A 22031-nucleotide genomic window follows, 5' to 3' on the forward strand; every position below is an offset into this window, starting at 1 on the left:
ACAGGCAACCAAATAGTTATTTTCAACTGCAGAGGAAGCATTTTTAAAAAGCTGAACACTTTCTAGGTCAAAAAGGAGGTTTCAACCCATTTGAAATAGATCATAATCATATACAGGTCATGTTCTCTGACCATGATGAAATTAATCTAGAAATCACTAATAAAAAATGAGCAAATCAAAAAGCAGAAAGAGGGGCACCTGGGTGGCTCAGTGGGTTAAAGCCTCTGCCTTCAGCTCAGGTCATGATCTCAGGGTCCTGGGATCGAGCTCCGCATCGGGCTCTCTGCCTGGCAGGGAGCCTGCTTCCTCCTCTCTCTGCCTGCCTCTCTGCCTACTTGTGATCTGTCTGTCAAATAAATAAATAAATAAATAGGCAGAAAGAAATGTACCTAGAAACATTTAAATGTATTTCTAGGTCATCCTGAGTTAAGCAGAAATCAAATGGAATTCACCAACTACTTAGGAATAAGAATGAAAATAGATAAAACAATAGACTGCACTGAAGTGTTCATAGATACAGAGTCTTTTTTTTTTTAAGATTTTATTTATATACTTGAGAGAGAATGAGAGAAGAGAGCATGAGAAGGGGGAGGGCCAGAGCAAGAAGCAGACTCCCCACCGAGCATGGAGCCTGATGTGGGACTTGATCCTGGGACTCCAGGATCATGACCCGAGCCAAAGGCAGTCGCTCAACCAACTGAGCCACCCAGGCACCCCAGATACAGAGTCCTTAATGACTATCAGAAAACAAAAATATTTTTAAATAATAGATTAAGCATTTAACTAAAGAAGGGAGAGATCAGATTAAACACAAAACAGAAGAGATAATTACACAGAAAACAAATTTTTAAAAAATGAGATAAAGGAAAAGCTACTTCTTTTTTGAGAATTAAAAATTGCAAATCGCTAGCAAAATTATTTAAAGAAAAAGAAAAGTAATAAAAAATATTAGAAATGAGAATAACTACATAATTATATACCTTGTGAAAATGTTCTAAAACTGTAAGATAATGCTGTGAACAAGTGACAAAAAACCCAGGCCTTTCAGTTATTGTGAATTACCCAAATCCTAATTGCTCCTGGGCTAACTAAAGCTCCTGACCTCTGTGAAAATTAATGGAGAGAAACCTCATGAAAAGTCAGGAGCCTGGGGGGGGGGCGGGGGAGGAGGCAGGAAAGGGGAGCCATACCACCCAACTTCAGTTACAAGAATGTCAATTACAGACTCCAACAAAAGAATGGTCAACAGGAATTCACTAACTACAGGTCCCAACAGGGAAAGATGTACACGCATCTTCTACAAGAAATTGAGTACCTCCTGCACCTCAGCAAATGAGAAACCATCACCCCGAACTCCTGCTTTTCTCTAATGAAATTTCTCTCAAAACAGCTTCTCCTGGGGTGCCTGGGTGGCTCAGTCTCTTAGTCAAGAGTCTGCTTGAGATTCTCTCTCCCTCTGACCCCTCACGGGCATGCTCTCTCTCCCCCAAAACAAACAAACAAGCAAGCAAACAAACAAACCCTCTTCCCAATTTCTTCCTCCATAAAAGAAGCATTTCCCTTTGATTATTGGATTTGCCTACGGTTTTGTGTAGTTTGTCCTGAATCGCAATTCTCTGTTATTCCCAAATAAACCCATTTTGCAGGTAAAGTAACGGGCTGTTTTATAATACCTGCAAACCTTTCACTTTGGTGCAGGGAATTCTTGGTTTTGAAGAGTAGTAAAATGAGCTATATTCCTAATCCCCCTTTTTAAAGAGGTTTTAAATTTATTTGATAGAACAAAAGAGAGCACAAGGCGGGAAAGCAGCAGTCGGAGGGAGAGGGAAAAGCAGGCTCCCCTCTGAGCAGGGAACCCGATGGGGGGCACATTTCCAGGATCCCGGGATCATGACCTGAACTGAAGGCAGATGCTTAACCAACTGAGCCACCCAGGCAACTCCTCATAATCCCTTTTCTGAGTATTCCCTTCATCTTCTAGACTAATTAAAATATTGCAAGAAGACCACTTCCTAAGCAGTTTATTTTTTCTTAAGATTATTTGAGACAGAGAGCGCAAGTGAGAGGGAGGCGCAGAGGAACAGGGAGAGAATCTCGAGTAGACTTCTCAATGAGCATGGTGCCCAACATGGGGCCTGATCTCATAACCCCTGAGATCGTGACCTGTGCCAAAATCAAGAGTCGGGCAGTACTAAACCAACTGAGCCACCCAGGCATCCTATGAGTAATCTTCAAGAGGAGGATGCTTTTCTTCCCTATCTCACATACCACTCAATCTGGAGGGGGTGGTAGATACATCCCCTGTTCCTTACTGCTTATTGAAGACTACTGCTTTTCCGTAAGAAGGCCCAAGTCTTTTAAAGAATGTGCCAGTCCATCCTTGTCACTGTCATCTATCGCCTTCCCTACCAGTTCCACCGCTAGTCTTGTCATAACATTCTTGGTCATTTTAGCATCTATGTAGTCCATTTTTCAATACCCTGGCCTCTCAGATCTTTGTTCTGCCCTCCTCCAATGAAACTGTCCTCTACTACATCTCACCCATGTACTTTCATGCTATATCCCTAGACCCTGCCAGTACCGATCATTTCCATTTTAAGCATCACAATCTCTGGTCGCCATCACCACCCCCCTCCCCCCTGCCAATCCTTGCTCTTCCAACTCAATTACTCCAATAATCCTAGATCTTTGGCTTCCTTCATAGAGGTCTCCACTTCAGACCCTCCCTCTTCTTACTTTCTGTTGCCCCCTTCATTTTCTCCAGGTTTGCTACTCTGCTTAGATCTCCAGGTTTGCTACTCTGGCTCTTTATCATTAGTGTCATCCTGGGCTCCCTATTCTTTTCTCTCACTTGCTGGAATATCCCAATCCTAGCTAAGTCCAACTTTCTGCTGAGTTTGCATCTCACTTGAGGGGCTGAATATGGCTAAAGAAAACATGAGAGCATGCTGAATGGCCTCATTTCCAATTTATAACCACAAACCTCAAGCAGGCTCTCAGCACTGTGCAGAGTTCTCCTGAATTTCCTACTTGCCTCCTTCAACGTGCTTGTTTTACATGTCCACAGATTTTCAATACCTTTCCCACCTTCCTCACTCATAGGTGGCAATTTCACCCAAAACACAGAAGCTGTCAGAGAATTTCCATACTCCCATGAACACATTTACCATCCTGTAGGCATGGTGATCGCGAACATTGTGCCTTTTTCCCACGACTTGAGGCCCGAATTATCCCTGTTCCTGTCTGAAGCCAACTATCTTCCTTCTCACCCACTTGAGTTAAATGCTCTTGCTGTAATACTCCCCTCTCAAAGTTACCCTGAGTGGGATCATTCCCATCAACACACAGACTGCACTATATACCATCTTTGAAAACAGAAAGAATCTCCTGTAATCGCACAATCCCCCCAGCTAACACCTCCACTTCTCTCCTTTCTCCGATAATGCCTCCAAAGCATTGCCACCCCTACTGCCTCCACTGCTGCCCCCCCACTTTGCTTCCCCCACTCTTTTCTCAAGCTGATTTTATTTGAAGTAAAGCGGAGTGCACAAGACATAAATTTAGAGCTGAATGAGTTATCACACAACAAATGCCCATGTAACCATGACTCAAGGGAAGAGAGAGAACATGGCCAGCACCACAAGTCCCCTTGCTCCCATTACGTTTTCTTCCTCCCCTAAGGAATCACTGTCCTAACCCTTACCATCATGGTTTTGTGGTGCCTGTTTTGGGCCATTCCTAGAGACAGCATAATTCCATATATACTCTTCTGTGACTCTAGCTTGGTATAAATGGTGAAATTCATTCACGTTGTGGCTTTTGTTCATTTCCACTGCTTGTAAAGTATTCCATCGTATGGATCTACCACAATCACTGCTGATGCACATTTAGATTATTTCAGTTTGGAGCCAATATAAAAGTACTACCATTAACATTTTTGGCCTTGTCTCCTGAAGCATTCATGCATGCATCTGTTAAATACACCTAGGTGCAGATCTGCGGGGTCATGAAGTATGCTGCTGCTCATTTTACTAGATACTGGCATGTTTTTCAATGTGGGGGTAACAATTTACACTGCCACCAACACTATATGAGAGTATGAAGTGGTATTTCACTAGTTTTGTGTTTTCTTGACTAAAAAGGTTGAGCATCTTGTCTTATGTTTATTGGTCATTTGGATTATCTCTTCAAGTCTTTCGTCCGTTTTCCTTTTCCTTTTTGATGTGTAGGAGTTATTTATATATTCTGGATCTGAGCATTTTGCTGGTTATAAGTATCATAAATTTCTTCTGTGACTTGCCTTTTCAATGGATTTTTCTTTCCACTTTTTTTTTTAAATGAACAAAAAGTCTTTAATGCAGCCCCATTTATCAAACTTTCCCTGCATTTTTTGGGTGTTTCTAAGTCCTGTTTAAAAAAATCTTCCTCTCTCTCAAGATCATAATAAATTCTTTGTGATCTGCTAGGAGCTTTATTGCTTTGCCCGCACATTTATATCTGTAATACACATGAAAATGATTTCTACATTGTGTGAGGAAAAGTTAGTTTCAGTTTTGTCTTTAAATTATTATCAGGATGACCCAATACTGTTTACTTTTTTCTTTAGAAGAACATCCTTCTACTACTAAGCAGTGCTATCTTTGTCCTAAACCAAGTGTTCAAGTAGTATGGGACTGGTTACAGACTCCCTATTTTGTTTCACCAATGTGTGTCTATCCTTGCAAAAATATCTTAATTATTATACCTTCTTGAGACATTTTGGTAACTGTAATTGCAAATCCTCCAACCTTATTCTTCTACAAAAATGTCTGGCTATTCTTGGTCTCTGTACTTCCAGTTACATTTGGGAACCAATCTGTCAAATTATATACATACACAAATGTGGTGACTAGAAATTCACTGACTCTATAAATCAATTTGGAGAAAACCAACATTTTATAATATTGAACTGTCCACCCATAAAGATGGGCATTGTTCCATTAATTAGATCTTTAATTTCTCTCAATAACATTTTGGAATTTTCTTTGAAGAGAGTTTCTGATATTTGATATTTTTTGATTGCACTGTAAGTGGTATTTAAAAAAAAATCTGTTGCCCATCTTTTGTTAGAAAACTGACATAGAAATATAATTATCTTCATTATAAGTATCAACCTTAAAACAATCAGTACTTATTGATCCTAATCTTTTATCTATACTTCTGAATTTTCATTATATATATAAAAATGGATTCCATACCCAATGTGTGGCTTGACTGAACTCATGACTGCAAGATCAAGAGTCACATGCTCTACCAACTGAGCCAGCCAAGTACCTCTGAATTTATATATTTAAAATTTCTACTTTTTCCACTCTAATATTTATCTTCTTCTAGTGATAACCTTAAAAACTGCAACACACCACCTTGATTTATTAAAGTCTAATACTAATTGCTATCTTTACCACCCACAACTTGACAATATATACACACCCCCAAAAAACCTTACAAATGTTTAACTCCATTTATCCCCATCCAAAGAAAATGCTTTGTTCTGTATTTTAATTTTACTGATATTTTATGTGATAAGATATTCTTTACATAGTTGACCTTCATTTGCCTACATATTTACCAATTCCATTGTTCTTCCTTCATTTCCATACCTGATCATTACAGTGGGATCATTTTCTTTCTGCTTAGAGAACACCCTTTAGTGTTTTTTAGGGTAATGAATTATCTCAGTTTTGTTTCTCTTATAGGTCTTTATTTTTGAAAGATATCTGTGCTGGGTATAAAATTTTAGGCTTATTTAAAGTTATCTCAGACTCTAAAAGACACCTTGTTATTATCTTTTGGCTTCCTTATTTTTTCTCTTGAGAAGTAGCTGTCAGACCTACTGTTGGACCTTTGAAGGTGATCTTTATCTTCCCCCTCCAACCCTTTGCTTGTTTTTACAATTCTTTTCTCTAGCTTTGGCTTCCAACAGTTTTATTATGATATGCCCAAGTATGATGTGGCAGGTATCCTCCTGAAGGTTCACCAAACTTACTGATTCTGTGCCTTAATGTTTTTAACATTAGCTTTAGAAAATTCTTGGCTATTATACTATTGAATATTGGTACTCCTCTATTCTCTTTCTTATTTTGACTACAATTTGTTGGCAATCCTAGACCTGTTTATCTCCTGTATCTCTTACTATCTCTTCTTTATTTTCCATCCTTTATGTTTCATTCTGGATATTTACTTCTGATCTATAATTCAGCTCACTAATTCTCTCTTTAGCTATGTCTAGTCTGCTGCTAAACCCATCCATTAGTCTTTACTTTTTATTACTGTACTTCTCCAGTTCTAGAATTTCCACTTGATTATTTTCTTTTTCTTTTCTTTTTTTTTTGTTTTTAAAGATTTTATTTATCTGACAGAGATCACAAGTAGGCAGAGAGGCAGGCAAACAGAGGGGGAAACAAGCTCCCCGCTGAGCAGTGAGCCCGATGCAGGACTTGATCTCAGAACCCTGGGATCATGACCTGAGCCGAAGGCAGGGGCTTTAACCCACTGAGCCACCCAGGCACCCCTCACTTCATTATTTTCTAATAGATTCTAGTTCTCTGCTGAAATTCTCAATCTTGTTTTTAAATCTCCATATAAAACATGGAGGAAGGGATATGTGACTCTCCCCCCTCAAAACACACACACACAGACTTGATAGATTCTGGACTCCAGGTGTTATACCCCAGCCCCAAAATGCTATCAAAGGTACTACTTATGAACACTACATCTGAAACTAATGATGTACTATATGTTGGCTAACTAACTGAATTTAAATAAAAAAAAAAATAATAAATCATATGGAATGTAAAAAAAAAAAAAAAAAAAAAAAGAAGTACTATTTAGGTATTCACCTTCTGGAATGCATCAAGGTAAAAGTTCCAGGCTTGTTTCTCTGAGTCTTTACCTTTTCCCATAGTTTGGCTCTGAAATTCTTCACTGCCTTCTAACCTCTATATGGTTTTAAGCAAATAATTTATATAGAGAGAGAGAGAAAGAGAGAGAGAGATTTTCCCCCCCAACTTTCTAATTGTCCTCAACTGAAGAGTTGATCTAAATCACCAAGGCTGCGCCATCACAGAAACTGGAAGTCTTCCTCATTGTTTTAAATCAGAATTTCATTCCTATTACTCCACAGAAACAATTTTATCTAAGTTCCAACAGCATCCATATACAGAAATTCATGGGTCAGTTTAGAGACTTCATCATTCATCTCGGCAGAACTTAAAAGAGTTGACCACTTACTCCTTAAACATTTGACTTCCACATACTTTCCCCCTCATACCTCGTTCTCTTACCCTTTTGCTAGATCTTCCTCCTCTTCTCACTCTTCAAAAGCTGAAATGTCAATCATCTGACTTAAACTCTTCTTCATCTCATCCACTCCGAAGGCTAACTCAACGAAGCCCATGACTTTATATTCACTTGTCCAAATTCATAGCTCCAGTTTCAATATCTCCCCTGAACTCCAGGATTTTATAAATATATGCTTATTGATTTCCTTCCCCATATTTCTATTTTCCTCTTCTATCTTGGCAAGTATCACTGTAATTGAGATGACTACTCAGGCCTAAATTTACTTTTCCTTTTCTCTTTTACTCCATATCCAACCCAACAACATTCTGATAGGTTCCATCGTAAAAAAAAAAAAAAAAAAAAAAAAAGCAATCAAAATTTTAAAACATCTGCACCTGTGCTAGCCTGGTCCATGCCACTATTATCCTCTGCATGAACTACTGTAGCTCGAAATGTAAATTGGTAACTCAGTGTGGGAGTAGTTTTTTTTTAAAAATTGAGTGAAATAAAAAAGTGAGTACCTCTCAGCATGATTTCACTTCTACTGTCAAACACTTCTGGTCATGACTCTTGATAACAAATACATTTTATGTTAATCTAATACATCCTGAAATAATGATTAATGAAAAAATGCTTTTACATAAAACACACCCTGCTATCTTCTACTTCATTAATTAAAGTGCTAAGAGGTATTCACTAAACTGATTTTACGATCCATTAGTGAGTAAAGGGTCCTGAACTGTAACTTGAAAAGCATTGTTCTACAGAAAACTGTTAACATCTGTAGAAGAGAATACATGTAAAAGGATATTTACAGAGACACTGCAACCATAAAATATATATACAAAAAGCAAAAGAACAATAGATAAATTGTGGCATATTCATACAATGGACTTTTACAAAGCAGTTAAAATGAATGATCCAGAACTACATGCACTGACATGGATAAATCTCCAAATCAATGCTTGGGCAAAAACAATTCTTACAAAGTTGTACAAGGATATGTGCCTATGCTCTACTACCACTTGTTAAGTAAAAATACAAAACTATAAACTATATTATTTATATATATATAGATATGAAGAAGTACTTTTGAAGCATGAACAGTAATAATAAGTAGAAAAACCAGAACAATGGTTAGAGAGAAATGTGATGCAACTGGGAGAAGTATACAAAGAGATTCAACTACAGCCGTAAGGTTTTATTGCTAAAAGCAAAGTAAAAAGAAAATATGGCAACTTAAGATTCAATAAAAGGCTGGTGGTTGGAACAAAGGTTTGTTATCTCCTATAGCTTCCTGAATGTTTACACCATTTTAAAAAAAATAACAGTTAAAGAGAAGGCTAGTTTTTCCAAAAAAAGAAGTAAAATTTTCAAGAGATCCCTAGTAAATGATGGAAAAGACATGATAAAAAGTACTTTAAGACAAATAGCTTGAAGCAAAAAAACCTTTTTTTTTTTTTTAAACTACTTTATTTCTTCAAGAGAGACAGAGCACAAATGAGGGGAGGGACAGAGGGAGAGGGACAAGCAGACTCCCTGCTGAGCATGGAGCCAGACTCAGGACTCCATCCCAGGACTGTGAGAACCTGACCTGAGCCAAAGTCAGATGCTTAACCAACTGAAGCACCCAGGCACCCCAAGTATGTATTTTTTAAAGATTCTATTTATTTATTTGAGAGAGAGAGAGAGAGAACAAGCGAGTGCACACATGTGCCTGGGGTTGGGGCAGAGGGAGAGGGACAAGCAGACTCCCCGCTAAGCAGGGAGCCTGACACAGGGCTCCATCCCGGGACGCTGGGATCATGACCTGAGCAGAAGGCAGGCCCCTGACTAACTGAGCCACCCAGGTGTCTCCACCCAAGCATATTTTTAAACTACTCATTACCACATCTTTCTGAGGCAAAAGATAGAACAAAAACAACAACAAAAATAAACACACACACGCATATATATCTATCAGGGAATTTTCTAAAGTTCTATAACAGAAAATTTACATTTCATGAAGCAGGTAGAAACCGAATTAGAAGACAAAGGTATGAAAAAGTAATATTTATGCTAGAATGTACACAATAAAATTTTATGTAACTGAAACAAAACACCTATCAGCCTTAGAAATACCAATTATTTATAGAGCAAATATGTTACTGAAAACACCTGGGAAAGTTAAAATCTAAAAAATTAAAAGCAAAGCAACATCCACGAATTCATCAAAATCATCCAGAGGAGCTTATCTAAAAAATAAACAGAATTCTACTAAATATGTTATTTAAATCTGTTTCCAGAATTTAACTTAGCATTAAAAGGAATAATTAAGAAAGTGACAAAAAAATAACTTCCAGCAATTAGGTAGAGAAAGAAGAGAATTTAGAGCCAGACCTGGATCCAAACTCAATTTAATTATCCTGGGCCACAGCAATTTTTTTGAAGAACTTTAACAGCAACACCCTGATTCATGGAACTCATTATTTTTCTTATAATTTATTTATTTTATCTGAGAGATCACATGCATGCATGAGTGGAGGGAGGGGCAAAGGGAGCGAGAATCTCCCGCAGACTCCCCACTGAGCACGGAGCCTGACGCAGGGTTCAATCCGAGGACCCTGAGATTATGACCTGAACCAAACCCAAGAGCTTAATGCTTAAACTGAGACACCTAGGCACCCCAGAACTGATTATTCTTTAAAAGAAAGTTAAATTTACTTTAAAAACTAGAAAGAGTAAAATGCTATTGTTATACTAAATATCTCACAACCATTTATATGTATAAAAGTGGTAAAGTGTAGGTAGGGTTTTGTGTCTACATTTTTTAAATGTCAGATAACAATGACAAAAACTTAGCAATAAAAAACTTAACAAATAAAAAATTCAAGAGAATAGCTCAAAGATCGTCTAGAAATTTCACCTGGAAGAAGAATAAAGATAAGACAAAAATATAAGAGACTAACAGAACCAATTCAAGTAGTCCAAAGCCTGGCTAATCAGAGTTCTAAGAAGGAAAAACAGATGGATGGGACATTCAACAGACCTGTCCAATGGCGATGCACATGACTGACTAGACTGCACAACTTTAGTACCAGAAGTACACAATTCAGCTGACTTGAAGGATACTGGTACAAAATGCCGTTAACCTACCAAACCACAGCCAAGAGAGGGACAGAGGAATAGTCGATGACACTGTAGTGATGCAGTCCACAAAATGCAGGCTGAGGAAAGATACAAGATATTCTGCCTGGTCTCTGGGGGAAAAAAATGGAGAGGGAACCTGCAGAAACTGAGAGAGGCTTGAGAGACATGTGCACCATTTGCATCGCGTGGCCCTTATTTGGATCCTGATAAAAACACTACAGGGGTGCCTGGGTGGCTCAGCTGGCTGGGTGACTGCCTTCAGCTTGGGTTGTGGCCCTTGGGTCCTAGGATCGAGTCCCATGTAGGGCTCTCTATTTGGTGGGGAGCCTGCCTCTTCCTCTGACCCTCCCCCCCCCGTCAATGCTCTCTCTCTCACCTTCTCTCTCTCAAATGAATAAAATCTTAAAAAAAAAAAAAAAAAAAAAAAAAAACACTACAAAAAAAGAAAAGTATGACATAACTAGGGAAATCTGAACACCAACTAAGTATTTCATGTTATTATGGAGTCACTGTTAAATTAATTTTTTAGGCGTGAAATGGTATTATGACCTTCCTTCCTATATGAGTCTTCATCTTTCAGAGATACACACTGGAATATTTACAGATGGTACAACTTTACCTGGAACTGGATAATACACTTCTAATCACACTTAGTTGGTTATTCACAAAAGGCCACAAACCAGAGGGGCTTTACCATAGGACTGCTGCTGCTGTCAAGTCGCTTGGCTAATTCCAGAGCTAATGACCCAAGTGAGAGTAAAAACCAAATTAGAAACCACAGTGTATTTTATAACCTAATCCTGAAAGCAACACTCTATCACTTGTACTGTGTTCTACTGTTCATACAGACTTACCCTAGAATAGTAGCAAGATACACAGAGGTGTACATACCAGGTGACAGAGATTGCTGGGGGACTATGAGAGGGTGTAAGTAAGAGACAAGACTATTGGGCATTACTGAAGCAAGGTGAGGAACACGAGGGTTCCTTATACTACTGTCTTTCCATACACATTTGAAATTCCCCACAAAGTTACAAACAAACAAAAAACTTCAAAAGATACCTGCACAGAGATGGAGCAAGAAGGTGCAAAAAAGCTACTGAGGGACAGTAGCGACTTTGTGCCAACTTCATAAGCGGCCCACTCCCACAGAGAACAAACAGTTGGCAAGGACTGCATATCAGCAGCTTGTGCGAAGTGAGACTTTCAAATCCAGGCAGTCCTCATCAACCCCAAAATTTAGTGCACAAGCATGTGTATCACACCACTTAAACACTGTTCAAAACATAAATGTTCAATAAAATGTGTTGAGAACAGTAACATATATAATAGACTACTCTACCAGGAACACTAACAATCAAGGCTCTTTTTAGCACAGACACCATTAACATTTCAACTGCAGGCTTCCCTGAAGAGTGCAGCTCTCTGTCTGTATTGTTCAGGAGGGTTAACAGCTTGGGAAAACTTAAGATTATAGCGAAGCTTCTTTTGACTGACCACCACTTAGCCAATCTGCTGGAAAACACACTGATACTCCCCATCCCCCAGTTTAATTTTTTTTTCAGTTTAATTTTTATATGAACAATATTAAATGGTGGCCTTCTAGGACGCATTCACAGCTGTGCCATGTACTAAACTATAACTGCTTTTGCTTTCTCTGTACAACTTTAAAAATCTTCCCTGAAATTATTATATTTCCCCTGCTATGGTTTTCTATGCACTTACTAATTGCCTCCCAAACTCCCCATTGTCTAAATCTCTTCCAGAGGCCTTCAGCTGTACCATCATCCATCTTCTTAAAGTCCTGCTTCCATCTGGGTGGTTTGCTCTTGGCCTAACAACTGTCACCGAGGGCTCTCCCTTCACCATCCTCAAGGGACTCCTACCACATTTGTTTTAGGCCAAATCCCCTGTCTTCCACAACCTCTGTCCATCTTTTTCTGAGTATAGGTCCTCATTTGGTGGATCATAATCTCCAGTAACCTTCCAAGAAAGGGTGTGTGGCAGTTCCATGTTATGAGACATTTCCAAAAACATCCTTTTTTAACCTATGCATTTGATTGCAAGTAAGGACAGATACAGAATTCTAGACTGGCAATTCTTTTCCTCTGAAATTTTGCTCCTTTATTTCCAGGGTTGCTGCTGAGTTGCACTAAGTTTTGCCCTTTTCTTTCTGTCTTTTTAAACTCCACTCTTGGTTTTCCAAATATATCTTTTTTTTTTTTTAATTTTTTTTTTTAAAGATTTTATTTATTTATTTGGCAGAGGGATCACAAGCAGGCAGAGAGGCAGGCAGAGAGAGGAGGAAGCAGGCTCCCTGCTGAGCAGAGAGCCAGATGCGGGGCTCGATCCCAGGACCCTGAGATCATGACCTGAGCCGAAGGCAGCGGCTTAACCCACTGAGCCACCCAGGCGCTCCCCAAATATATCTTTTGAATAACATCCTATTGCTTTATGGTTGTAATATGCTTTCTTATTTCATTGGGATTAATTCTTTTTAAGTTTTCCTCTCCCTGAAGAGTTTTTGCTTCCTCCAACTTGTGTTATTTCTCTTCTGGGCACTATACTTTTCATGTTTGAGTGTTTCTTGTGATTGTCTAGTATTCCTTAGTTATGTATTTGTTATAAAAATAGGGAACCAAAAAGCTGAATATTAACTTGGAGTGATGATTACTATGAGGTTTGGTTTTTTTTTTCCCTCTGTGCCTAGTCCTACCCTATCAAGAATGATCCTCCAATCTCTTGCCTGGAGAAAGATGGCCTGGCTCTTGGTGCTAATGGGAGGCCCGGAAGGCAAGGCGACTATGGTCTCAGGAGCCAAATGTGTATGTTCACCTGCTCCATGTGTTTTCTATATAGTTCCTTTGCTTCTAATGGGAAGCTGTGTAATGGGGTCTGCTGTCCTCTAGCCCAGATACCTTATGTTACCTTCTTCATGTGGGGCAACTGGTCCTCTTACATTGGTAGTGGGAATGTAAATCAGTACAATTATCCTGGAAAAATGTCTGGTAGCACATACTAATGCTGTATAAATGTATAATCTATTCCTTTCCCCGTACATATCAAACAGAAATGAGCGCCTAAGTCCTCCAAAAGACATGCACAAGAATGTCACAACTGCTTTACTCATAAGAGTCAAAGGTGGAGACAACCCAAATGTCTATAAATAAGTTATGGAATATTCATCCACACAACACACATATCTTGATGTGGATGACGATTAGACAGGTATGTACGTATATGTAAAAATTTAGTCATCTGTACGCCTATGACTATATACATTACCATTTTAAGTTACATACCTCTTAAAACAATCTTTTTTAAAAAGCTGATTATAGGAATGTTTTGAGAAGTTTAAAATCCCTTACTAATCTATTAAGATAAATTATTATTTTCCAAAGCCTAAAATTTATAGCCTAATGATCAACAGTATTTTTATCAGTATTTAAATTTAAGTGGGTAAGTAATAACTTAGTGATCAAACATTCACTTTAAGAACAGTCAACACCAAAGTGTAATTTACTGGGAACTCAGAACACACTCTTCATTCAAATTCAATGCTGTCAGGACCACACCAGATACTTACCCTTCTAACCTGACATCTGGTAAAGATCTGTTGAGTGCAATCATCTCACTCGCCATTAAATTGAACTGATTGATTTTAAACATCTCTTTCATCTTTTCTTGATCCTCTTTAGGAATGACGACTGGTTTCCCCATTTCTCCAGGACCTTCATGAGGCTTTTGTATTGGCTCTAGAACTAAAAATACAGAAGAAACTTAACATCAATTTTATAGTAATTGATAAATGTTTCTATTTTAATAATATGAGTTTAAACTGTGCCCTCAACAACCAGAGCCATTTCTAAGCCCTTCCTCTCCCAGTCTGTAAAACCTCCTAGCAGCTGCCCTGTCCTCCTCCTCCACACCAGCGTCCTCACTCAAGACCTCCTCACCCTGCACTACTCACCTGCATCATGCACAGCCTTGGCATTCCCATCTCAAATATCATTACCACATTGACCCTCTAAAGCACGACTTTCATTGTGGTATTCCTGTGAGCACTAGAGTCTAACTCTTTAATAGGGAATTTAACCTAACTTTCAAAACCGACCATCTGCTCAGCCCTCTACCAAGCCACTCCCCACCCCTACTTCAGTACTTAATCCTTCAGTCAAACAGCAACTCGCTACTTTCCTTCATATGTGCCTCATATTTTCCTGCTTTGGTGCATTTGCTCACAGAAGTCCCCTCTCACTGCACCTCCCCAGTCTTATTTCTGTAATACCAAACACCTACTTGTCTTTTAAGGCCCAGCTAAAAGAGATTCTCTTGTCTGCAGCTTTTCCAAATCTCTCTACAGTGATCATCTACTACTCCTGAATGCCACATCATTTCATCATCAAGAGCTCTTACATCTCTTATCAACTGCTACCTCCTATGATTGCTAACCTGTCCTGTGGGCCCCCCACTAGATTACATCTCTTTTTAGCTCCGGTTTGATTCATTCGTGTACCTTTCGTGGAATTCATAATACTGTCCTATAGGAGTTTTATAACTATATGCTCAATTAAATGTGAGCACTATTCAAAATAAGTCAAAATGAAATCCTAGAATCAATTAAGACATTTTAATAAGCATTAAGCAAGGTGGAGCATCATGAAAGATAATTCTAACCAGAAGTAATATTATCTCTTGGTATATACATAAAAAGAGTAATATTCAGGGGCGCCTGTGTGGCTCAGACGGTTAAACGTCTGCCTTCAGCTCAGGTCATGATCTGAGGGTCCTGGGATCAGATGCCACGTTGGGCTCCCTATTCAGTGGGAAGTCTGCTTCGCCCACTTCCTTTGCCCCTGCCCCACTGGTGCACATGAGCACTCTCTCTGATAAATAAATAATTTTTATTATTTATTTATATTTATTTATTATATTTACATATAATAAATATATATATTTATTAAATAAATAAATTTTAAATAAAATCTTAAAATTAAATTTAACTTAAAAAGTAATATTCAGCAATTTCCAAATACTGTTTCTTGTTTTACACTTTTGAGATGTTCAGAAGTGTTTTCTATAATTTTTTTTGCTTGTTTTCTATAATTTTAAAGTTATTTCCTTTACAACTTCAAGAAAAACAAGTTCTCAGATACATTAAACTTGGAAAAAAGTATATTAAACTTCTCATCTAAAAGGCACAAGGAGAGAATGAGGTAAGGCCAAGAATGGGATAAAAATACCTGTTTTGTACATTACTTGTTTATTTTTAAAGCTGAAATTTCTATTCTCTCATTGTTTATTTTTTTAGGCACCTCTAAAAAGTCTCTACACAAAAATAGAGACATTGAGACAGTAGACAAACCATCTCTCTTCAGCCAGGTTTCATCTACCCAAGAATATCACTAGCTGGTAAAGCTGACCTGTAAGATGGTTGCTTCAGATGGTGGTACAAAGCAACCTACAAACACCAGGGCTGTAAAATATGAAATTATTGTGTCTTCCACAACTCTTATCTAGAATATAAAAACATATCTTAGAAAACCATCAAGAAAAAATGGTATAAAATAATTCTGTTCCTGTTCTCAGAATGAACTGTGATTTTAGGAGGGCATTAAAATATTAGGAAATAACTTTACAATTATAGAAAACTCATTTAAAACCATTTTTAAAAACAAATCCTGCCTAATGTTTGCCAAGTAACTAAGCTCTTTATTTTTTTAAATTTCATTTTATAATGTGTTCTTTTTTAAAGATTTTTTAATTTATTTACTTGACAGAGATCACAAGCAGGCAGAGAGGCAGGCAGAGAGAGAGGGCGAGGAAGCAGGCTCCCTGCCGAGCAGAGAGCCCGATGTGGGGCTCAATCCCAGGACCCTGGGATCATGACCCAAGCCCAAGTCAGAGGCTTTAACCCACTGAGCCACCTAGGCACCCCAAAAGGGCGGTGTGCTGCATGGGCCAGGAATTGAACCTGGGCCTCCCACGTGGCAGGCGAGAATTCTACCACTAAACCACTCGTGCACCTTATAATGTGTTTTTGAGAGGGCATGCATGTGCGCAAGTAGGCAGGGGGTGGGAAGAGGGAGAGAGAATCCTAAGTTGGCTCCATGCCCAGTCGGAACTCGAGGTGGGGCTCGATCTCATGACTCTGAGATCATGAACTGAGCTGAAATCAAGAACTGGATGCTTAACTGAGCCACCAAGGCATCCCAGGGAGAGAGATTTTTTTTTTTTTTTAATTTATTTGACAGAGAGCAAGAGATCACAAGTAGACAGAGAGGCAGGCAGAGCGGGGCAGGGAAGCAGGCTTCCTGCTGAGCAGAGAGCCCAATGCGGGGCTCTATCCCAAGACCCTGAGATCATGACCTGAGCGGAAGACAAGAGGCTTAATCCACTGAGCCACCCAGGTGTACGGGGAGAGAGAATCTTTTTTTTAAAAGATTTTATTTATTTATTTGACAGAGAGAGATCACAAGTAGATGGAGAGGCAGGCAGAGAGAGAGAGAGAATGGGAAGCAGGCTCCCTGCTGAGCAGAGAGCCCGATGCAGGACTCGATTCCAGGACCCCAAGATCACGACCTGAGCCGAAGGCAGCGGCCCAACCCACTGAGCCACCCAGGTGCCCCGGGGAGAGAGAATCTTAAGCAAGCTCCACACCCAGCCTAATGTGGGGCTCGATCTCATGATCTTGTGATCATGACCCAAGACAAAATCAAGAGTCTGGCACTTAACTAACTGAGGCACCCAGGTGCACCAAAGCTCTTTAAATATTAGGGTTGACAGATTACAAAAACTGTCGGTGACAAGTGTAATAAAAACTATAATACAAACACAGATGTATAATCCCCACATATAATTTTAAATGTTTAAAAATCATAAATTATGAAACACTTAGAGTCAATTCTACTTAATTACCTGTCCCTGGGGGGGAAAAATGGGCAACCAACAGATTTGGGGATTGGGATGTTCAGGGGTCAACAGAAAGCAGTAGAGTTCTGGTGGTGGCAATCAACCTGTGTGCACGGCAGAGTTAACACAAATAGTAGGTAGGAGACATCTAGTGGCCTTAATTATAAATCTCTGTCAGTTATCTAAACCCTATTTTAGTATAAGATGATACTTTAAAGAAAAGTTAAAATGAGAAAAAAGTTTTTCATGCTGTTTAGTTTTTAAATTAAGAAGAATATTAAGTTATATAGAATGCCGTCTAGAACATATTATTGCTCGTGTGAGGTGACGGGGGTAAGGGTAGATCCTGAACTTGATCAAGCATCCGGGCCTACCTACTAAATTCACAGAAAATATAGGGCACTGAAGGACATGACAAAAAGTGTTAAAGAGATGCAAATCCTGACTACAGAAAACTGGGAAAAAGAAAACAGCCAATTTCTTCATCAAAAACAACAAAAAGATTGAAAGGGAGGACAGAGAAAAAGAGGTACCCATATATCCATGCCATAAGACTAGTCTTGAAGAATTGACAACTGCTGGAGCCAGATGGTGGATATATGGGAGTTCTACTTTCTCTACTTTTATTTATGTTTGACATTTTCAGTGGGGGTTGGGAGAGCATGAAGGAAGACTCCAGAAATTATTACTGTGAGGACTAGTAAGAATAAACTTGATAGTTTACAGAATAAGAGATTATATGGCCAGAATGTTAAATGCCCCATCATTATGAAGTAAAACTCTGGCTTTAATATCTTAAAGAAGCAGACAAAACTGTACAACATATACAATCCTGCTGTTGCAACATTTTACTGATTTGACCACTTGGTACTTACTAGTAATCAGAATATCTAGTATAATGCCCACATTATATCATTTAACCTACTGGTACACATGAGATTTCCAAGCTACAGTAGAAATTACCAAGAATTATATGACTACCACATGACTTACAAAATCCACCACAATAATCTAGAGATTATAATATCCTAAAGAATTAAATGGACTAGTCAAATAGTTTCCTTTGGCAAAGAGCTCAGGATAAAATGCATGTGGATAATGAATATATTTTCACTACTAATGTGCTAGCAGATTGCATGGTAAGCATTAACTTCCAGGCATTCTACTTTCCAGTCTTTTAGGTAAATTAAAAGTGAGTTCAGTGAAATTTTTGTTTCAGAGCAACCAAAGTGGGGTTTGGATATCATTTCCTGAACTGAAAGAAAATTCTTCTTGGCATAAAATTTTACATGCAGATCATTTCTAACAAATCCAACTTTGACAAGGGAGATGTTCACATTAATGTTAATCCAAAGTATTATGTCAGAACAAATGCTTTTTATATTTTGAGTAAACTTCATTTAAAAGACAATAAAGTATGTTTTAAAAACTTAATTACCAAGAAAACTACAGATTGATTCTGAATGTCACAAATCATATCAATATACACAAACCACATGATATACCTTTGAATGTACTTTAATAAATCTTAGAAATTTTTAATTTGTGGGGCGCCTGGGTGGCTCAGTGGGTTAAAGCCTCTGCCTTCGGCTCGGGTCATAATCCCAGAGTCCTGGGATCAGTAGGGAGCCTGCTTCCCTTCCTCTCTCTCTGCCTGCTTCTATGCCTGCTTGTGATTTCTGTCTGTCAAATAAATAAATAAAATCTTAAAAAAAAAAAAAAAGAAATTTTTAATTTGTGTTTTTCTCATGTAAATAGAATAAAAATGTATAAAGTTATAATACCCTTTGGGGGAAAAATACTAATAAAAGGCTAAAATCATTTCTCCCAAATGATTTTATCTTCTTACAAAATTATCATTCTTACTGTTTTTAGGCATTATATTTTACCTATCCCAAAATGTTTTTCCACATTTTAATAATCTCCGAAAATGGGATGTGGCTTAAATGTTAACTGGAATGTTTCTGCTTTCTTAGTATAAGTATTCTATAAACAAAAATATGTAAGATGGTGATGAAATACAGCAAATTACCTGATTTTTTTAACGTCAAAATTATAGGAGCACCTAGGTGGCTCAGTGGATTAAGTGTCCGACTCTGATTTCAACTTAGGTCATGATCTCAGAATCATGAGTTCAAGCCTGGCATCAGGCTCCGTGCTGAGTGTGAAGTCTGCTTAAGATTCTCCCTCTCCCTCTGCCCCTTCCACCCCCTCCTTGTGCACGTGTGCTTTCTCTCCCTCTCTCAAAAAAAAGTAAATCAAAAGTATATAGTAAAATTCACTGATTAACTCTCTGCTACCTCAAATCCTTGTCAGTTTCAACCTTCATTCCAAAGTTATGTTCAATTTATTTGTAATGTGTTCAGTATATAAACCTCTACACGTGCAAAAAACCTTGTAAGTTTCTGAAAGCCTTTACTAATAATATTTTTTTTAAGTTTTTAACCACCAAAAGGCTTCCTGATGTTTGAAAGTTGAAATAATCCTAGCATACACACATGAAAACTTGAATTATCAACATATTAATGATTGGAAAATTGAGTATAGTGCTGGCATAAAAGTTCAATTCCTACTAGAAACTGCATCTGTAAAAACACTGAATATTTTATACAACATCCAAATCCAGAAATTGAATGAACGAGTTAATTAGGAAGGCAGGAGGGCAACAAAAATATTCCCAGGACACAACCCACACTAACCCCAGTTTTTCAAGAGGATCCTGTCTAATTCTCTAGCAAGAGAAGAATACTGCTATTCTCAAATAGCCTGGGGTATAAAATGCCAAGTATAAAAGTATGAGACAGAACTGCTCAGGAAAACAAACCAAATCAAAACCAACCTTTCTGTAATCACAAAGACTGGCCCACTATTACGTGAAGTAGGCAAATAACAAGTAAATCCTAGAAAAGAGATTATCATTGACAATCTTTTAAGAGATCCAGCATTATGGTAAAGATAATCGATCCATTCCACCTAAAAACAGGACACCTTTATTCACAATATAAAGATCAGAAATGGATAAATTTCACCAAATGGGCACTGTAGAGCAGTTCAAAGAATGTTCAGAATGAGATCTTTGTAATACTGAAACAGTAATTCTGTTCATTATTTTTTGCCTTATGCATTTTTGGTTTTTCAAATGCCGTAAAACCCAAAAATCCTAGAGACTTCATCGTACTTTCAAGAGACCTCCACTCTTCCGATCAGCGGGTGCACGTGCTTCTCCACTAAGAAGGTCCATGACCTTGGTGCTCTCAGCTATGTGTCCTTTCCCAGACTCTTCAGTGCAAGTTCTCAAGGGCACCACTGCAAGCCCTTCCCAGCCTTAAGCTGAGAATGCAGGGACTTCAGGGTGCCAGCACCACCCACGACCTCCCAGCTCCTACTGCACTGAAACTTCACAGGGAGCAAATTATTCAAGCCATTCTTAGCACCACCTGTCCCCCTTCCTCCAATCGTTTTCCCCCTTTCCCTTTAACTCCTTAAGGCTACAAGGAACAAAGTTGCAAATGGATGCTCCACCCGGAACTGCCAGCCTCCCACTCTGTCTCCTTCCACACTGTCTCCTCACTCTCATGTGTATTGCTCAGTCCTTCTCTCTTGAGCTTCCCTCCTTCTCAGTCGTCCCACCAAACACCCAAGATCCCCTCCCTGGCCATTGTAAAGCTGCTTTATCGTCTTTCTCCACAACACACAGGCCCCTTCCACTGGACTTAACTCTGCCCTCCCCCAGAGCCCACTAGCCTCACAAACCTCTTCTGGGAGAACTGGTCCTTCTTTCCCAGGAGGTCCCAATGAGGGCTCAAAGCCTCCTGCTGTTGCTCCCAGACCATTTCTCCTTTAGGTAGTACTTTTATGCTTTGGTATAAAAGTCACTTCTTGTCTTTGATGCTCATGCCACAGTGGCTTTCAGAACTGTATTAACCTTGGCGATTTCTTCAAATGTAACCCTTTTCTTATGGCTTTGATATCACACTGTCTCATCTGCTAAGAATGTGCTCCTTCAGGTATTGCATTTGTCCCTCGTATTTTATCCCTTGTAGTACATAAAAACATACACACAGAGATGACTTTGCCTCCATTCCTTTAACCAGCACACTACACCTTTTCTTCTTCGTTTCTTCTTTTCGTTAAGATTTTCTTTTTATGGGGCACCCGGGTAGCTCAGTGGGTTAAAGCCTCTGCCTTCGGCTCAGGTCATGATCTCAGGGTCCTGGGATCGAATCCTGCATCAGGCTCTCTGCTCAGCAGGGAGCCTGCCTCCCTCTCTCTCTCTCTGCCTGCCTCTGCCTACTTGTGATCTCTGTCAAATAAAGAAAATATTTAAAACATTTTTTTTTCTTTTTAAGTAACCCCTTTACCCAATGTGGGGCTCAAACTCACAACCATGAGATCAAGAGTTGCTTGCTCCACTGACTGAACCAGCCAGATACCCCATGCAGACCCCCTTTTCCTCTGTGTGGAAGCTTCCTGAAAGAAGAGGCTACACTGTATCTCTGCTCCTTCATGGGTACATCAAATCCCCTGGCACTGAAATGGCACCTGCCAGGGTCAAAAGAAACCCCATTACCAAATATAAAGAAGCACCTTATCTTCATCTCAGGTAAGATCTCTGACAAACACAACTCCTGGATCTTCATGACCACCCTCCCTCTGGTGTCTCCTTCCAC

At 38.9% G+C, this 22031-nt stretch overlaps 1 protein-coding gene and 1 non-coding gene across 3 annotated transcripts in view; both read right to left on the bottom strand.

Moving 5' to 3' along the window:
- Positions 1-22031, bottom strand: part of GALNT1 (polypeptide N-acetylgalactosaminyltransferase 1) — a 122729-nt gene that overhangs the window by 40063 nt on the left and 60635 nt on the right. For both annotated transcript variants that reach the window (XM_047697122.1, XM_047697123.1), the window contains exon 4: positions 14036-14210. In XM_047697122.1, the coding sequence (XP_047553078.1) occupies positions 14036-14210 (175 nt within the window). The remainder of the gene's footprint in view (positions 1-14035; positions 14211-22031) is intronic.
- Positions 16403-16473, bottom strand: TRNAG-GCC (transfer RNA glycine (anticodon GCC)). The gene has a single exon. It is a non-coding gene; the product is annotated as a tRNA-Gly (tRNA).

Source organism: Lutra lutra, chromosome 12 (assembly GCF_902655055.1).
Source record: "Lutra lutra chromosome 12, mLutLut1.2, whole genome shotgun sequence".
Taxonomy (NCBI): domain Eukaryota; kingdom Metazoa; phylum Chordata; class Mammalia; order Carnivora; family Mustelidae; genus Lutra; species Lutra lutra.